The sequence below is a fragment of the Watersipora subatra genome, chromosome 2 (assembly GCF_963576615.1).
Source record: "Watersipora subatra chromosome 2, tzWatSuba1.1, whole genome shotgun sequence".
NCBI classification, from domain to species: domain Eukaryota; kingdom Metazoa; phylum Bryozoa; class Gymnolaemata; order Cheilostomatida; family Watersiporidae; genus Watersipora; species Watersipora subatra.
Window position 1 is genome coordinate 40,380,193 of NC_088709.1, and position 19,111 is coordinate 40,399,303.

The 19,111-nt window shown below is 39.1% G+C and overlaps 1 protein-coding gene across 1 annotated transcript; it reads left to right on the plus strand.

The window, feature by feature from the left end:
• The first annotated feature begins 175 nt into the window (after positions 1-175).
• On the plus strand, positions 176-17,145 carry LOC137387524 (B-cell receptor-associated protein 31-like). The gene is made up of 6 exons (XM_068073967.1): positions 176-389; positions 10,048-10,148; positions 11,168-11,318; positions 12,006-12,132; positions 14,182-14,358; positions 16,889-17,145. Exons 1-6 carry the CDS (start codon positions 298-300, stop codon positions 16,925-16,927), a joined length of 687 nt encoding a protein of 228 aa, XP_067930068.1. The 5' UTR covers positions 176-297; the 3' UTR covers positions 16,928-17,145.
• The last annotated feature ends 1,966 nt before the right edge of the window (positions 17,146-19,111 follow it).

Sequence of the window (19,111 nt, forward strand, 5' to 3'; positions counted from 1 at the left end):
TATAAATAAGCCGACCTTTACGAGTCGCTCCGAAGAGAGATCATTGCATTGATAAAATAGAATTACTGACTCGCTAGTTAAACTACGTTTTCAAATCAAGTACGAGTCGGTACAGAAGTACATATATGTACACGTACCTCTGCTTGTAATGTACAACGTATCCGATGTAAACTTGACCTTCTCGTAGAGCACGTATCGGTGTCTAATTTGTTCTAATTCCGTAGTTATCTCGCAAGATATTTTTATTTCTTTAACTTGGAGCTATTTAATTTTACTTTAGCCACGCACCCGATAGCCATGAGTCTTCAATGGGACGTAATTAGTACTATTCTCATATTGGAAACGGTTGCCACGTTGTTGCTAACTTTACCCTTTATTAGCTCATCAGCGTAAGTAAATTGATGTTGTTCTGCACGTTATAGGCCTACATTCAATGTTTTATGATAATTGTTGATTAAGTGGTTTAAAACACTTTGTCTCTCACACTAATACTGCACATTATTCAAAAATCAATGGCTTCGTGGGAGGTCGATGTGCACGTATATCACCTAAGTGCTAAAAGCAAGTTTCATTTAGTTTGTGTTTCTGTGTACGTACTGTGATGGATTTACTAAGCTGAGTTGCTTTAATTGCCATAAGCATTCAGCTATTCTCAGATTAGCCCTATAATTTAAAAGCTAGCTTGCGTGGAAAGCCCGTTGATTAACACTCAGCCCTTGCTATATGTCACAGATTCTGAGTGCTGTATATAGTATCATAAACAATGTTATAGCAGGACAATAGCTATTGCGCAATACGCTGATGAGTCATGATCATAAATTTAGAAGCATTGTTCTATTACTAGATTTTTCCTGAATGGATTTTCTGGAAGTTTCTAGAATAATTGTAAGGAGGTATAAATAGCCTGACTGCAGCAGTTCATGGGGAGGATTAAGAATTCAGTTTACAGCGTGCATGGCTGCAAGTCAGCAATAAAGGATTATATCATACACTCACAGCAATCTCCTGCATATTATTACTTATACATAGTTAGCCGCAATATTACACCCGGACGTCTTAACTCTTAGCCTTGTGCAGACATCAGGATACAATCACAACACCAGATATCTCGAACCTGTCACATTGCATCACCACTTTGTGACACTATATAAGCAATGGTGCTTCAGTGTTAAGACGGGAAAGCAAAGAGCACAGAGCTAGCGATACAGAGTACAAACGACTGAACTAAAGACTAAGAGTTATGTTCTTAATCTGCATTAAGAACAGTGCGGTGACATTAACTTACCTTTGTGCAGCTTTGTATATCTTTGGTAACATATATATTGCTTAACATTCTTACATTTACAAGTGTAACTGTTTTGAGTATTTATTGTTTAACTCATTTCAGCATTACGCTTGATTGTAGTGAATTGTTCTAATTGTTAAACCTTTTCATGTTTATAGAGCTTGTGTGAATAAAAGCCATTATTCACCAGACACTTTGTTTGCAACAATTACAGTTGTGCATGAGAGCTATTACTCATTCGGTATAAGACAACTTGTACGCAGAACCCACTTGCTAGTGGCTAGTCAGCGCTGACTTCCACAACATTGGTGGCAGCAGTGGGATATCTGTAATCCTGTTGATACTGAAAGTTTAGCTGTACGCATAAACTAGTGATTGTTGAACAGCTCTCTGGAAAGAGATGGCTCAAGGCCGAGACTCCAGAATGTTTACTAATCCATTTCTGCCGATAAGTAAACCATTCTTGGACGCGACTAATCCATTTACTGATACTGATGAAAAACAGCCCAAGCAAGTCATGCACTCCGATACATCAGTACACGTTGATGGGATGACCTTCATTGACGATATGTACCGGAAATATGTGTTGGAACTGCAGGACAGACAGGCTGCCAGCAGTCGCATATCTTCTTCAGCAGCAGAAGGACTCCACAATATAGCACATCCTCCTGTTTCCACTCCCCGACCAACGGAGCAGCTACAGTCAACCAGGTTGGTCGAGCCTACTTCAAAGAAGGCTGAGGTTCCTAACTCTACACTCAGTGGTCGAGTGGATCTCAGGTTACCACACTTTGATGGGCATGGAGATGTAAACTTATTTATACAACAATTTACTGAAATTTGTGACATAAGCCGATGGGATGACCGAGTCGCACTAATACAACTAAGATCCTGCTTAGAGCAAACAGCCAAAGACTGTGGAAGAGCTGAAACGGTTGCTGAGGTAAATAGGAAGCTGCTACAGATGTTCGAACTGTCTTCATCCGAAGCAAGAGAACAGCTGCACTATTTACACCAACGAGCAGGAGAAGATTACCTATCATTGGGTAACAGAGTAGAAAGGCTGTCAAAGTTAGCCTATGGTGGTCTTGGGTGTGCTGTCGAGAATGAGATGGCCTTAGAACACTTCCAGCGAGCCGTGAATGACCCTGCACTTCGGCGGCACCTGCTGCTGGTCAAGGCTTCAAATCTGGAGGAAGCCATTACCGCAGTAAAACATTATGAAATAGCTGGGCGTCAACCAGTACCCTCAAGAACTAGAAATCCTCCAAGAGTTACCCAAATAGATAATCCAAGCGGTACTAGTGGCAAAGCTGCAGAAGACAACTCTGAAACGGATCTGGCTGAGGTTCTGTTCTCCATGTCATTAGAACTGGAAAAACAGACAAAGCTGATAAAAGATCAGTCTGTCCAGATTGCTGCTCTAGAGCAAAGAAGTGTTGACACAACCAATGTCAAGTCTCATAGAGCCAGACGTTGCTTCATATGTGGAGACTCTTCCCATCGGATGCGGAGTTGTACAGTACGGAAGAAAAGACCACCACCATCCACAAATCCCAATCAGGAAAACTAGCAAGGTTCACTCCTAAGATTACGGGTAAAGTGGGTGGACCGGTGTCAGATACCCGTTACAGAAAGCCAAATAGGCAGGGCAGGAGAGAAACAAGGGTGAGCCAAGCAGACAGTCCTGGTGAGTTGTCACAATTAAAACCAATCATTAGGAAACCTAATTTGCTTCCCTTGCCTCTTCATTGCTCTGGAGATGTTGCGAACCCTCCGGTAGGTCAATCTAATTGCAGTACTAGGGTTGATGCAGAGCATCCTTGTATAAATTTTGCAGCCACTGCTTCTGCACTCTATATTCCAGGAAAAGTTGAGGGCTGTTCAGTACACTATTTAGTAGACAGTGGATGTACCCTCAACTTGCTGGCAAGGAGAATGTTTGATAGGCTGCCACGGAAGATTCTTGGTGGATTGCTGGCATTTGAACACACTACAGGCACTCTGGCAGATGGATCTGGTTTGAAATTTTATGGACAGATAAAATTAGCTGGCAGATTAAGGTCAGAACCAATCAAATTAGACTTTGTTGTTGCAGATATTGAACCAGATGCTATACTTGGAATGCCCTTTCTAGTAAGCCATAATTGCTTAGTTAGTTGTTTAGACTCTACTGTTGTGATGAATGGTAAACACCTTAGATGCACCAACCAGCGTGGTATAGATTTTGTTAGTAGGGTACAGGTAATCGCTAATGAATCTATTCCCGCTAGATCTGAACAGTTGGTCCGGTGTCGGTTGTTAAATAACATTTGTACCCCTGTTGGCATAGTAGAAGACACAGGGGTTGCGGCTAAGCATGGCATAGCTATTGCTGCTAGTGTGAGTACATGGAGTGAAAAAAGGATATTTTTTGTTAGGTGCATTAATCCTGCAATGCAAGTATGTCACCTTAATGCTGGATCTATTATAGGGCAGTGTGTCAGCTTGGAGAAGGGACAGATTGTCAATTCATCTGTTCATATGATGGATGGGAACCACAGGAAGCGTGTCTCAGATGAAAATATCCCTGCTATTCCATCTCACTTGGAGAGCCTATATGAAGAGGCAACTGAGGCATGTTCTCAGCTTTCACAACGCAAAGCGATTGCCAAGTTGTTGCATAGCTTCAGTGATGTCTTCTCAAAAGGTGACTCTGATCAAGGACTGACTTCTTTAATGAAACATTCTATCCCTGTTAAGGCGATGTCACAGCCAATTAAACAGGCTCCAAGACGTTTAGGGGTGGAGAAAGAAGCCGAGGTCAGCAAGCAAGTTCACGAGTTGTCAAAGCAAGGTCTTATTGAGCCTGCATATGGAGCATGGAGCTCTCCTGTTGTACTCGTGAAAAAGAAAGATGGCAGCTGGAGGTTTTGCATTGACTATCGCAGATTAAATGCTATTACAGTCCATGATGCTCACCCCCTGCCTCGTATAGATGAAAGTCTGGAGGCCTTGGCTGGCAGCAAACTTTTCTCCATACTGGATCTCATGAGCGGCTATTGGCAAATTCCACTAGATGAAGATGCTAAAGATAAGTCGGCATTTTGCACTAGAGAAGGCCTGTGGAGATGGAAAGTCTTGCCATTTGGTTTGACGGCAGCTCCGGCAACATTTCAACGAGTGATGGAGCAAGTGCTACATGGACTGCATTGGAAGACTTTGCTGCTATATCTAGACGATGTTATAGTCATGGGTAACAGCTTCGAAGAACATTACCTCAACCTTGAAGAGGTCCTATCTCGGTTTCGATCGGCCAAGCTCAAGCTTAAGCCCTCCTAATGCCATCTCTTTCAAGAAGAAGTGGCATATTTGGGACATATAGTTAGTAGTAATGGTGTAGCAACTGATCCAAAGAAAATATCTGCTGTTGCTACTTAGCCATCTCCGAAGGATGTGACCGAGCTACAATCTTTTCTTGGGACTGTTGGTTACTATCGTCAGTATGTCCAGGACTTTGCCAACAAAGCCCGACCACTGACAAAGCTAACCAGTAAAACAGCCAAGTTCGAATGGACTGAGAAGTGCCATGCAGCTTTTAACATACTGAAGCAGTCGCTACTGACGGCCCCAGTTCTGGGTTATCCAAACCCGGCCCTTGACTATATCCTGGACACAGATGCTTCTCTTAATGGGGTTGGTGCAGTTTTGTCGCAAATCCAAGATGGGCAGGAACGGGTAATATCCTATTATAGTCGTGCTTTGTCACGTGCTCAGCAAAACTATTGTGTGACTAGAAGAGAACTGTTAGCTGTTGTTAAAGCTGTTGCTCATTTTCGTCCATATTTGTATGGTAAAGAGTTCAAAATCCGTACTGATCATGCTTCACTTTTATGGTTATGCAGGAGGACTACGCCTTCTGCCCAAGTTGCAAGATGGTTAGAGATCTTGAGCGAATTCACCTTTGCCATAGAGCATCGACCAGGAAGCAAACATGGGAACGCTGATGGGTTATCAAGGAGGCCATGCCACAACTGCACCAAATGCGACAGAGTCACGAAACAATGTGGAGGACCAAGCATGGGCCAAATTCGACATGAACTATCAAAGCGGGCACAAAATAAAAACCCTGTGTGTACTAGGATTGCTAGAGAGAAGTTGATGGCACAAGAATGTGCCGATGACTTATTGGATGAAAACCACATTCATGAAGTGGTTGGTACAGACTGTAAAGCATCAGCTAGGAGTGGACCAGAGTCCTCACAAACTGCCAGCTTAATCGTAACTAACGGTGATGGTTGTTGCATGGTAGAAGATTCCAGCACTAGTGATGACTGCCAGAATGATGAGGAGCAGACAACTTTAGATTATTCTTCTAATGAACAAGAGGGTCGCAACCAACCTTCACCAACACCACAGTCGGATACATCCAGCTCTGATGAACTGTGTCAGGCTCAGTTGCTCCCAAGTGATATTGTGACTATCTACAATGCTGTCAAGAATCAACAATCTCTGGATCCAGCTATAGTCAACCTTGGCAGTACAGAATTACGAAAGCTTAGCACCATGCTCTCTTTAATGCGAATAAGAGAGGATCAAGTGCTGGTAACTCGTATACTTGTTGGGAAAAGATCTCGGGAGGTGATACTTTGTCCTATGAACATGCGGAAGCAGGTGGTGTGGAACACACATACCCTTTCTCATGCCGGGATAATGAGGACCCTCCGGAGACTTAGACTAACATGGTACTGGCCTGGAATGACGTCTGATGTTCGACGTATAGTGAACAGCTGCGAAATATGCCAGCGAGCGAAGTCTGGAGGTTTGCATCATTCTTCAAGTCATAGACCTCTCTGGGTTGGCCGTCCTTGGCAAAAGGTTGCGATTGACTTAGTTGGACCGCTGCCTTTGACCCCTCGAGGAAACCGATGGATTTTAGTGTTGACAGATCATTTCACCCGTTGGCAGGATGCTTTACCTCTACCTGATGCTACAGCTCCTATAATTGCTGAAGCTTTAGATAGCCGCATCTTTTGCTACTTCGGATTACCCGAAGAGCTCCATAGTGACCGAGGAACACAGTTCGAAGGTGACCTTATGGCAGAACTTTGCGCCATGTGGAGAATCACTAAAACTCGGACAACTGCCTATCATCCCCAATCTAACGGGGTGGTGGAACGTGGAAATAGAACCTTGGGCGATTCCCTTCGCTGTCTTCTACTTAGTCAGATGGAAGCGCAAGAAAAGTGGGACATTGTGCTACCACAGATCATGAGGGCCTTTAGGGCAACCCCACATGCAGCAACAGAAGAAACTGCAAACTATTTGATGCTAGGACGGGAATGTAGGCTACCTGACCAGCTAATAGGTGGGACATATGATGTCGATGAGACTACACGAAGTAAATACGCCTCCCATATGCAAGACCAGTTAGATACTGCTTACCAGTTGATTCGCACTCAACAAATGCTACCTCCTAGATTACCTGAACAGGAAGATGCAATCTTCAAAGAAGTAAATCTGGTGTTAGTGCAAAACAAACGGAGACGTAAAGGGATTCACCCAAAATTACTACCAAAGTTTAATGGGCCATTCGTTGTAAAGAAGGTGTTTGACAACGGCACTTATAAGGTTGCTGGTCAAGGAACCATCAATGAATGTCGTCTCAAGCTGTTCACGCCGGCATCTGATCCAGCTGGACAACTGAGAAGCCCAAGGACCAGCTCGGATGTTGACCAGTCAAGGAATGATTCTCTCAGTGATATAGAAGAGCATATCGGGCCTGAAGAGAATCCAGCATCACCAGATGCTGCACTCGATCAGCATTTTGATGATCTCAACATGTCCTGGGAAGAACAAGTTCCGCTTCCTGAACGGCCAAGGCGAGCCTTGAGAAAACCTCTCTGGTTGAAGGATCATGTGTTATATTGAGCTTCGAGGCCTTAAAAGAAGATATTGGTATGTCCGATGACACCAAGTTTGGAAACTCACTTGGGGAGTCTCGGATGCCTTTATCTACGGTCTTGAGCCTTGCTATAGCATCAACTATCACTCAAAACATTCAACTCACTTGAACCAGCTGTATTATTAGGACAACTAAGCATTGTAACCTAAGGTTACAACAGGGTTGTTAACATTGGAGCTGGATCCCTAATCCATCCTTTATCGACGCTTGTGAGCCAATATTAAAATACCGGCACTGCATCTAGGGGTGGAGAATGTGATGGATTTACTAAGCTGAGTTGCTTTAATTGCCATAAGCATTCAGCTATTCTCAGATTAGCCCTATAATTTAAAAGCTAGCTTGCGTGGAAAGCCCGTTGATTAACACTCAGCCCTTGCTATATAAGCAATGGTGCTTCAGTGTTAAGACGGGAAAGCAAAGAGCACAGAGCTAGCGATACAGAGTACAAACAACTGAACTAAAGACTGAGAGTTACGTTCTTAATCTGCATTAAGAACAGTGCGGTAACATTAACTTACCTTTGTGCAGCTTTGTATATCTTTGGTAACATATATATTGCTTAACATTCTTACATTTACAAGTGTAACTGTTTTGAGTATTTATTGTTTAACGCATTTCAGCATTACGCTTGATTGTAGTGAATTGTTCTAATTGTTACACCTTTTCATGTTTATAGAGCTTGTGTGAATAAAAGCCATTATTCACCAGACACTTTGTTTGCAACAATTACAGTTGTGCATGAGAGCTATTACTCATTCGGTATAAGACAACTTGTACGCAGAACCCACTTGCTAGTGGCTAGTCAGCGCTGACTTCCACAACAGTACTTAGTGCTCCAAATTTATAATAAAATTAATACTAGAACCTCCATTATTCAGACTAAACCAAAATTTTGATACTCAAACCTGTGGTAAAAAAAAATAGAAATCTGTTAAATAACTACAATACTCCTTAATCCACCGTCTTATTGTGTGCAGACTTGTGGGCTCTGTGAACACTATTAAATGGCTGGTTGAGACCGTAGATGTCTTTCAAGTAAACTTTAAACAGTTATGAAAAGACTAATGCATCAAATCTCGTGAAAATTGAGAATTGTATTTAAAAGGCTGCTGTATATTTTGGTGCTAGAAGCTTGTGTTATCTGGGCATGTTTAATGAGACATTTACGATAAAAAGATCGGAATAAACTAGTAGGAAATGTTCTTGGAGTAATTGGATAGTTATCACTATTTCAGTATTTCATCATGCAACTTTCAAATATACATCAATGACTTATTATCCTTGTCCCACTATTGCAAAGTCCACGCCTATGCAGATGACACCACTTTCTTTATTTCTTCCCACAACTTCTTCTGCAGCAACTAAACCAAGACATGCTACTCATTCAGCAATGGTGTGTCATGTACAAAATGGAACTAAATTTCTCTAAGTCTCACTGCCTACTTATCAATGCCCCCAAAACCAACCCTATCAACATTAGTATCGGTGGCCATCTCTTGGAGAAAAAAAAAGCCAATCTAAGCTGTTAGGCTTCGTAATCAACGATTCTCTCAAGTGGCAAAGCCACATATCACACATCTCCAGCAAGGTTTCTTCCAACCTTAGATTGTTTTATAATCTAAGGCACCTCTTAGACTTCACCACCTCAAAACAGTATTACTTCAATTTCATCCACCCTTACCTCATATACGGAATCCACCTATATTACTCACAAAGCCCAACTCTCCACACTAACCAACTATATCTACTCCAAAAGAGAGCTCTCCGACTCATCTGTCTCAAACCCAACCGGCAGTTGAAATCTAAAACTCTATCAACACATTCAATTATAAACAAGACAGCCATACTACCTCTGCCAGCCCTCTCAATCTACTTTACCTGCCTCTCTGGTTTTCTAATAAAGAATAACCTTTGCCCAACTTACCTTTCAGGTGCTTTTGAACACTTGATAAATCCACATACAACCAGAAATCGGCATAAGCTTCCCAGCTCCTCACATCACAACCAATTAAACCTAAACATTTTGAGAAACTTCAACTCTCTTCCCAGAAAATTACGAACCCTGACCCTTTACTCTTTTAAAACTAACCTTAAACTTCATCTTCTTTGTCAATTTGGATAACCCTAACTCTCTGTATGCCATCCAACAACAACACCAATACCATGTTCTTTTGGACAAATCATATGATATTACTACTATACCTGCTAATACTGTAACCGCTTGTAAATGCTCATCAAATATTGTATTTGTTTTATGTTCGTTTTTTTGTTACATTTCACGAAAACAGCACAATATATTTTTCACATTCAATTGCTTATGTTCTATCCTTCATATTATATTTTAGCTTCATATCTAGATTAGTGTGTGGTATGTCTTGAAAAACATGTTTTTTTGTCATGAATGTCGATTATCACAATAAATAATGTAGTAAAAAAAATAGTAGGCCAAATGATGCAACTCTGTAATTGTTTGGGAAATATGATAAAGTAATTATTGTATAAAGTCTTTAAAATGGTCACGTCACCTCTTTAATATTAACAAATCCTTGACATTGTCTGCGAAATGCATAAAAAAGAATATCAAATAAAAGCATACTTTATATATTACTGATGTAACAAATAATTTGTTAGTTTTTGCATTTCATTGTTCTGTTTGCTTGGCCTTTGTCTATGACAATAATGATCCATAACTCATTTTGTATCCGACCCATATCGATAGCTTGAAATATTTAATGTTACTCCACTAATGTAACTATGTCACAAAAATTGAGATGTTAACATGTTTTTAAGTGTACATTTTATTTATGCTGTCTTGTAGATGGAGGGTTTTATTTCAATCTGGTTTAGCAAAAGCTTTGAGCAGAAGCGCTAACTATGTGATGACTGTTTTCTTTGTGCTGCTTGGGGTTGTATTCGCAGGTATGTATAAGTTTGACCAAATCTGTTTAAATGTCTGTCTGGCAGTCTAATCGCTGCATAACTTTATTTGGAGAAAAATTAACATAGAATTGTAGTTTTCCATAGTTTTAGCAACAATACAACTTTCAAATGCCAGACTTGCTGCGCATTAAAGAGAGTTGCATTCATGTTTAACCCATCACGATAAGGTTGATTATTTTGGCTTTGAAGACACGGAAAGTGTTAGGTTGGAATGGATAACCCGTGTTTTTATTAGGAAGATTTCAATTTTTTGTTTTACATATTGGGTAGCCTACATCATTACATCTACAGTGTCATCAGAATAGTATCTAGACTACCTCACATATTAAGGGACATTTGCTAGTAGTAATGATTTACTGCTAGCTACTTTACTAGAAACCACCACAAACCAAATACTATTAGAGGCAGAATATTATAACAATTAATATGGAGTGAGTTATCAATAAGCAGCAATTGGCAATTAGGTTTTTCAATGAATAAACATATGTGACTGACCTTGACAACAATAAAAATATAGTCTAGTTATCTGCTTATTGTATGCTCAACTAATTAATTTAATGATACTATTACAACATAATTTGATCAACCATTGTAATAATTGGTGGTCCTGAAAAGGCCCATTGGGGTGTATAAACTGGCTGGAGTATCGCCAAGAAGATTCTAGCAGTAATTTTATCACCTCTGCTATAAAGTGAGACATAAGACTATGTTTTGCTAGAACAAGAAGAAATCTGCATCTAATGATGAGCAATATGTGGTAATATAATGTTAATCAATTTAATTACCACATATTAAATCTGGGCTCCAGCAGGAGTGGCAAGATGAACTGAGGCATGAATTATTATGTGATCTCATAATTTCTTACCACTGTGTAGTTGTTTACTGTGGATAGGGCAGCAGTCTGGTGTTCTAGTGAAGGTCAGTCCAGGTAGAATATTGGTGTTTACCTCTCAAGAGGGTGCGACTATGACTCTACTGTGCTCCTCTGTTATATGTAGATTCTGTACGGGAAATGATGAGGTATCGACATTCAGAGGTGGATGAGTCATCCTTTGCCAACAATCCCAATGCTGTGGCTAATGTGCATATGAAGTTATTCAGAGCCCAGAGGAACTTCCTTATTGCTGGATACTCCCTTTTTCTTGTTCTGTAAGTACAGGGAGTCAGGAGGGAGTGTTTAGTTGTTAATTCCTATAGCTAGTCGGGCCGTTGTCTCTCACCTGAAACTTGCATGAGAGGTTTAGTTGAGTCATCATCTAAAAGTTAGTCCCTTTATTGGGTGGTCAACATAGTTATAGTAAATATATATAATACCATTTATGCTGTAAGTTTCCACCTCGGCTATTGGTTTGGTTTTTCTCACCAGTTCATGTGGCTGGTGCTTTTAGACTCAATAATGTTTAAACCGTTGGATTTGTGACAACCTGGGATTTTAAATGAGATATTACAGTGGCTCCGTCTTCATAAGTAGACAACTTTGTTTTATTTAGAAGTAACGTTTTTTATGCAATTTGTCTATTGTTTCAAGTGTGCATAACTGTTGATCCATTTTTAGATTTCAATCATTGATAAAACACCTAAATATCCTGAGGTGTGTGGGAGCTCACATGTCAACCTGAATTACTGTTCCAATGAGTCTCAAAGAACGGATAAATTTTCTGATCTCTTTATTTTATGTAAATTCGCTTAAATATTATGTAAGCAGAAAATATAAAAGTTTGTATCTTAAGTTCACCAAAACAGGTCATTATGGCTGCTCCTGTAAACATTTGCATACTTGTACCCTAAGTTTGTACTCGCTACTTGTATCCTACATTTGTTCTCTTATATGTGCAGTGTTGAATGGCGTCTAGTTAAGCTTATATCATCGGAGGCTAAGTTGAAGGCCAGCGAACAAGCTGCAATAAAGCAAGCTAAAAGTGCATCTGAAACGGCGAGCCTCTTAATGGACAAGTCTAAACAGGTGGGTCATGTGACAAGTCTAAACAGGTGGGTCATGGGACAAGTCTAAACAGGTGGGTCATGCGACAAATCTAAACATGTGGGTCATGCGACAAGTCTAAACAGGTGGGTCATGTCTGTTGAGTCACGTGTAGCAAGTGTGTTTGTAAAGTTAAACCTTGACATACAAAGTTGATCTGTTCAGATATTTGCTCCATGTGTGGCAAACATCGTATGTTGAAGCAAATATTCATACAAAGAACACGTGGTATTTTGTTAGATTAGTTTCAGAACTTAAACCAATGATAAGTACTTTGAGTAATTACCTGCGGTGTTAAAACTAACACATTCCATGAAAATATGTTTGAAGCTATTTTGTGTGCAAACATTAGACTACTGAACTAGCAGTATATATAGCATCGCATGTACATATAGCAGTTTATATGTGGTGTTGTTACTTTACATTAGAGACGGACTCTGGCTCAGCAATGCTTAGGTTCAACGCTAGCGTAAGGGATAAAAATATGCGACATAACATATGGTAACTTACACTAGGTATAGTTTAAATTAACATTATTGATTTAATTTTTTGTTACAATAATTCTGTAATTTCTAGACATGACTGTGTTTTAAGGCACCAGTGTGTGGCAGCAGCTATCATGCCTAGTCACCAGGCATCGATGCCAATTTTGGTCAAGAGAAGATAACTGAAATTCTCTTTAATCAGTTATACAGTAGACACTACTACTACATAAATAATCCATTCCGAGAACGATTATGTTATAGGGACTTTACATTATACGAACAGTAAAATATGTGTAACTAGCTTAACTGTTCCAAGATCTTTCCAAACTCACCATTTTAGCTTTTAAAAAGGGAAAAACTTGACTTTTTAATTTAAAGGCTGTACAGTAACTATAGTATTATTAGTTTGTATTGACAACTTATATTTTTTATTATCACTTTAATTTGGTTTAGGGTTCATGGTTACAGTAATTTTATGATAAGTTAAGGGGAGCGCAAACCTTTGATGTCAATTTAAATAATTTTTTTTCACTTTTTATCTACACAGCAATGTCTATGCTGCGAAGAAAAAGAAATGAAACAATATGTCTCAAATAGAGTGAAAGAAAAAGATATCATCACGTATAATAAGAGCTGTGTCTGTCCGTCCGTCTGTTTGTCCATCTGTCTGTCCATCTGTTTGCCCAAAACCAGGATTAAAGGCTAGAATAAAAGATAGCTTTTAGTGAGACTCCAACAGTTTGGTCGACTGACACTCTAACGCTTGAACTAATCAACCACCTTTAGTTATTTCTGAATAATTGTGCACCTACTTATTCTCTATGCTTTATCTGCACACTTGATGATATCTCACTGCACACTAGGCTGCTGGGTACTAGGATATATAATGGAGGTACTATATATGAGGTTTTCTTTCCCAAATGCACAAAAAGAATAAACAACAATTTTAAAGCTAACTATTGAACTACGTACCGTTATTCATATTGAATTTGAGACCTTGCACTGACGCTATATGTTATATGGAAATTCTTACATAATACGAGGTAAAACTTCACACAACTTCTTTACCATAAGTGAAGTTTACGTAAAAGGAGGCTTACGTTATAAGAGCGTCTGTTGTATAAGAAATTTCTACAAAGGCAGATATATAATCGCTGGTAACTTTCATCTACACTAAAAATATGCTTGATGCTGATTTACTCAGTCAATGAGGTACGAGCAATGCAAATGGGCATCTAAAATATCCGACATGTTCTATATTTAGTGCCAAATGTTTGCTAGAGATGGTTGATGGACACGTCAGCTAACGACTTCTGTGTTGCCACCCTTTATTGCACTATCAATGCATCTGTACAGAAAGGGTTTGGCCAGTCTCTCATTAAAGGTTTTCACAAAATCATCCTTTAGGCAGAGTTGTCTTCTCTCGTCTCTCTATTGCTTACACTTATGATTAACCTCATGCTTCACCATTAACTACTATCGCTCAGTCTGAGTACTGTCGATATCATGATATGATCTTGTTCTAATAAGACATTTGTATTTGAAGCAATCTAGCAAAGATGATGATGAGGAAAGCAAGGAAATGGATAAGCTGAGAAAAGCGCTGGCTCTCGCCCAGCAGGAAGTGAAAAGCAAAGATGCTGATCTTGAAGCTATCAAGAAGCAGGCGGAGTCAACCAACAGAGAGTATGATAGACTGAGCTCTGAGTTTCAAGCTCTTCAGGTAGGGCATTTTCTTACCTATGTGGCTGTTTAAAGGTCTACCCGTATTCTTTCTCCGCAAAGATTGATTTAGACTGTGCTCCTTATTTGTCAGCGTATCATTTATTTATTATTAGTAACACTTGGAAGACATATCGGGTCACCCTGGTATGTTCATGAACAGAAGTAAGATGAGAAACTACATTCTTAATGATAACCAAGTTTTATGAGCAGACCATTTCGACTGATTCTCTGCAAGTTGCTAACAAATTTACTGGCGAGGAATAGCGAGCATGCTCTCTGTTACCTTATAGCATATTCTACCAAATGGTTTAGCAGCATACTTATCTGTGAAACTCGCTGTGAATCAAACAAGCAGCTTGTATGAAGGCGGGAAAATTCGAGTCAAATCTTTTATTGTTGGCGTTTTGTGGTTAGATTTTGCTTGAGAGATTTTTGTGGTCGTTTTAATCTACGATTTTAAGGGAAATTTTTAATCTTGCATGTCTTATTACTTCATGTCAGTCGTGATATTTGTTAGTTGGTCCGTAGCACTTCGCAATGTCGACCATTATTAATAGAGTCTGTGACATACGGTTAGATGTCGACCATTATTAATAGAATATGTGACATATGGTTAGATGTCGACCATTATTAATAGAATATGTGACATACGGTTAGATGTCGACCATTATTAATAGAATATGTGACATACGGTTAGATGTCGATCATTATTAATAGAATATGTGACATACGGTTAGATGTCGACCATTATTAATAGAATATGTGACATACGGTTAGATGTCGACCATTATTAATAGAATCTGTGACATACGGTTAGGTGTCGATCATTATTAATATAATCTGTGACAAACGGTTAGATGTCGACCATTATTAATAGAATATGTGATATACGGTTAGATGTCGACCATTATTAATAGAATCTGTGACATACGGTTAGATGTCGACCATTATTAATAGAATCTGTGAAATATGGTTAGATGTCGGAGTAGGCTAACAACTATCAGTCACTGAAAAGTTGTAAAAATCGGTAGCGTAGATTTATAGACCTATAAAATTGGCACATTTATTTTGCGCCTCAATTTTTTTATTGTCTTTTGAAACGTTTGATTACTGAAATTATAATTATCTTGCGTGTCCAAAAATCGTCTACAACATTTATTGCTCTGGGACACTAAGGCTACTTTTTGGCATCCATCCACGATTCAAGGCCAACTTGTTTATGAACAATATGTTGCAACTGGACTGACCTTTAGAATAGAATCTCAACAATTGCGTCAATTCAATTACTAGCAATCGTTGCTGGCGTGATGCCAATTTTGAGCAAAATTTTCTGATCATCTAATTTATTTACCTTTTTGTTGATCAATTATGTATAATGGAAAGTGTGGCTCATCTTATCTGTTTCTAGGATGTGTTCTTCCAATTGCATCTGACTTGGTTTTATTATAAACTTGGTTCTTTTGCTAAGTCGTCTCCAGTGGATGACACAAATGACAGATTTACAACGATGAGCTTTGAATGCGCGTTGAGGGTAGTTGAAAATTTGGATTTATCTTCTCAGAACGTTAAAGGTCCTTACACTGAAACGCCTTTCCAGGTCATTTGAAGCATTAGGCTTGTTGAACAGACTGAAATGTACATGATTATTAAGCCACAACTCAAAATAATTATGGATTCGACCAATCATTTGATGGCTTCTAAAAAAATGTGCATTCGGTTATTTTACATCATAGACTCTGCTTAACTAGGTGGTGTTAACAGGTGGTTTCAGCTAAAAAGTGAGCCCAATCATTGAGGGCAATTTCAGATCCCCTAGAGATTTACACATTATGAATTTGTTAGAGATGGAGAGTTAATGGGGAATGTGATTGGCATTCGTTTCCTCCTATGTGTCTCCATAAACTTGGGTTGTCTCCTAGATACTCTACTCTGGCTCGAAAACCCGTGAACGGGTTCAATAAAAACTCTTAGCATATATCGAATGCATCTGTTTAAGGCAAGCAGTCAGTTTTTTTAGTCCAAAAACAAAAATGCTGTTAAAGATCTCAGGCTATGTCTTTTGCTGATGCATCATAATGCATACGCTTTTTCACCGTCAGCAAACCATGTCTGACTCAGTTATTGTCTACTCTGATTGAAGCATAGACTACTATGTCTTTGTTCTATAATTCTGCGGTGTATGCTATTGGAATTCAAACGATTCACATGTACCCGCGTTATCATCTACACCCCCCCCCTTCCCCGCATATGGAATTCAAAAGTGCCCTAAGTTTACCATTCGTCTCTTGCTGGGAAAGCCATTTGATGAGAACTGTTAGCTTGTAGGGCTGAATTGTGAGATTTGCCTTCTCATGTAAACATAATAACTTGGCTATCTTTTAGCCAAGTCTTCTTTGGTAAATCTATTGCAATTGTTGTTTTGATTAGTTTTCACATGAATATGATATTCTGGTGAGATGAAAGGAGTCGATCCTAGCATTCCCAATTGTCTTCATTCCTTAACTCTGTGATAATTTGTCTCATTACAGCAACAAATGAGCCAATCAGAAGACAAGAAGACCAGCTGATCATTCCAAATTGCGCTTATCTACCGAAGACCCTTTGATTTACTCCGCTAACTAGTTTTGTGATTTCCTGTTTTCTTCCAATGTTTCTCATCTCGAGACAAAGGATAATATGAATGCAATGCAGTTGGTAGCCTGGTGGTGATGTTTATTGTGCATTTGTTTTATATACAGTTTGCTGTCTTCTAGAAATACAATTAACATGTAATTCACAACATCTTGCATTAAATGTCAGTTATATTATGTGGCTGGCTTATTATCGCTGATCCGCTGCTTAGACTAGTTTCCAGTTTAAACAGCTACAATGGAGTTGTTCAAATATATATGCAACTTTGTACATATATCGAATATATATATACAAAGTTGGTTGACATTTAGACACTCATTGTAACTGTAGCCTATATGGCAGACAAACAAACTTAGTTCCATAATGTTGACCGCGGCCAGTTCAGCCAATGGAGATGTTAAGATACTAATACAGATACAATATTAATACTCGAGTACTTTCGCTCGGTCATATGAAATTTGAGTTATCTAAGTTTGACTGTATTTTGCTATATACATGTAAGTCCATACGTGTAAGTCCACACTCGTAATGATTTCTTCAACATCAAGACACACTGCTGTGCCACTTTCCAAGCATTTTAGATGAGTAAAACTGAGGTCACTGGTGCTGCAACCCTCATGCAAAATTTGAGTTTCTGAAATTTTTATTTGAAAATGTGTACTGCTTCAGTCGCCATACAGAATAGGAAAGCACATGATACCCTATTTTAATTCATTTTTATGTTTGCTGTTTCAAATGCTCTTATCGACTACTGACAGCTCTCATTTATACAAATGGAAAGCTGGTCCAAGTTTGTTGGTAATAGTACCATCAACAATTTCACATTTCCATGTCCTCTCAAGTATGTTAAATGACCTGTACAAGCAGGAAGTAGTCATGGATAAAGTGCAATCTGGTAATTTTCAGTTGAATCTTTAAAATGTTCGGAGATAATTATAGCTTGAATATAATCATGCTGTTTCCATCACTTTATTTCGTCATAACTAATAATAAAAATAACATTTTTATGCTTTCACAGTGCTGCTGCCGCTAAATGCCCCATACTCACCTTTTTTACTCGTAGATAAACCTCTTTAGAAATTTTTTCTACTGCTGGTGCTCTTGGAGGGTTCAATATTATGTCCCTTTATGCATAGTTGAATGGTCCCTGGCAATTCAAGTCTTGTTGGTGGTGTTAGCATAGGTATAAGTTCCCCCTTCTTGTATTTGTGCATGTTTACTAAAAGGTTCCTACTGGTATACTGGGTGTGGTTTGAATCATAGTAGCATGTATCAAGGATGGTGATGGTCAGAAAACCTTGCTTCCCTTCGCAAGAGAAGGGATAACACTCAGTGTGATGCAATCAATTGATGCCACCCTCTCCTCTCAAATCAACACTTGATAATTATAAACATGAATAATATCTAAAAGCTGCCTGCTAGTATTTCTTCTCATGGCAGCCTTCGGATAAGCTAAAGGCACTCTCTGCGTGTGGACAGCGCAGTGGGTTTCATTATTGAATTAGTGTCATGCTATATAAAGCTCCAAGCCGATTATCGACTTTTTCATTCTATTGATATCATATATGTTAATGTCTTCATCTCCCACTCAATTGGCTGGCTAAAACAGTTCTGGCAGCCACTTCATATTACTTGCGCAAATTAGGCCTATACTTTATTTCATGTCTGGCATCTCAAGGGTGTACATGTATCTAACCTACCGGCAAGCAGAACATGCTGGTGAGTCTTCAAATTCTTTGCTTTCCGTACTAGCCTTGTCTCTATGGATAAAAAATAACTAGCAAATATGATTCGCAGCCTTAGAAGAGTGAAGTTTACAAGCGCACTATTTCAAATCTATCATAACACCTTCATATAGGTATTACAAGTTACAAGACGAATAATTGATTTTTACGGCCATGGTTTGTAGCCTTTGCCTGAGAGTAGCTTTAAATTGAACGGGTTTTATCTGCCTGATCTCTTTCTCTCTCTTGCAGTAGGCCATGTCCACAATGACTGTCTTATGGTTTAGTCTCTATCACTGACTTTCATGCAGCTCTGTTGTCTGCCTACTCTTCACATCTGTTTGTGTCTAGTTCCCTCAATTTCATGTTACCCTTAGCTGCATCTTTGTATCTAAG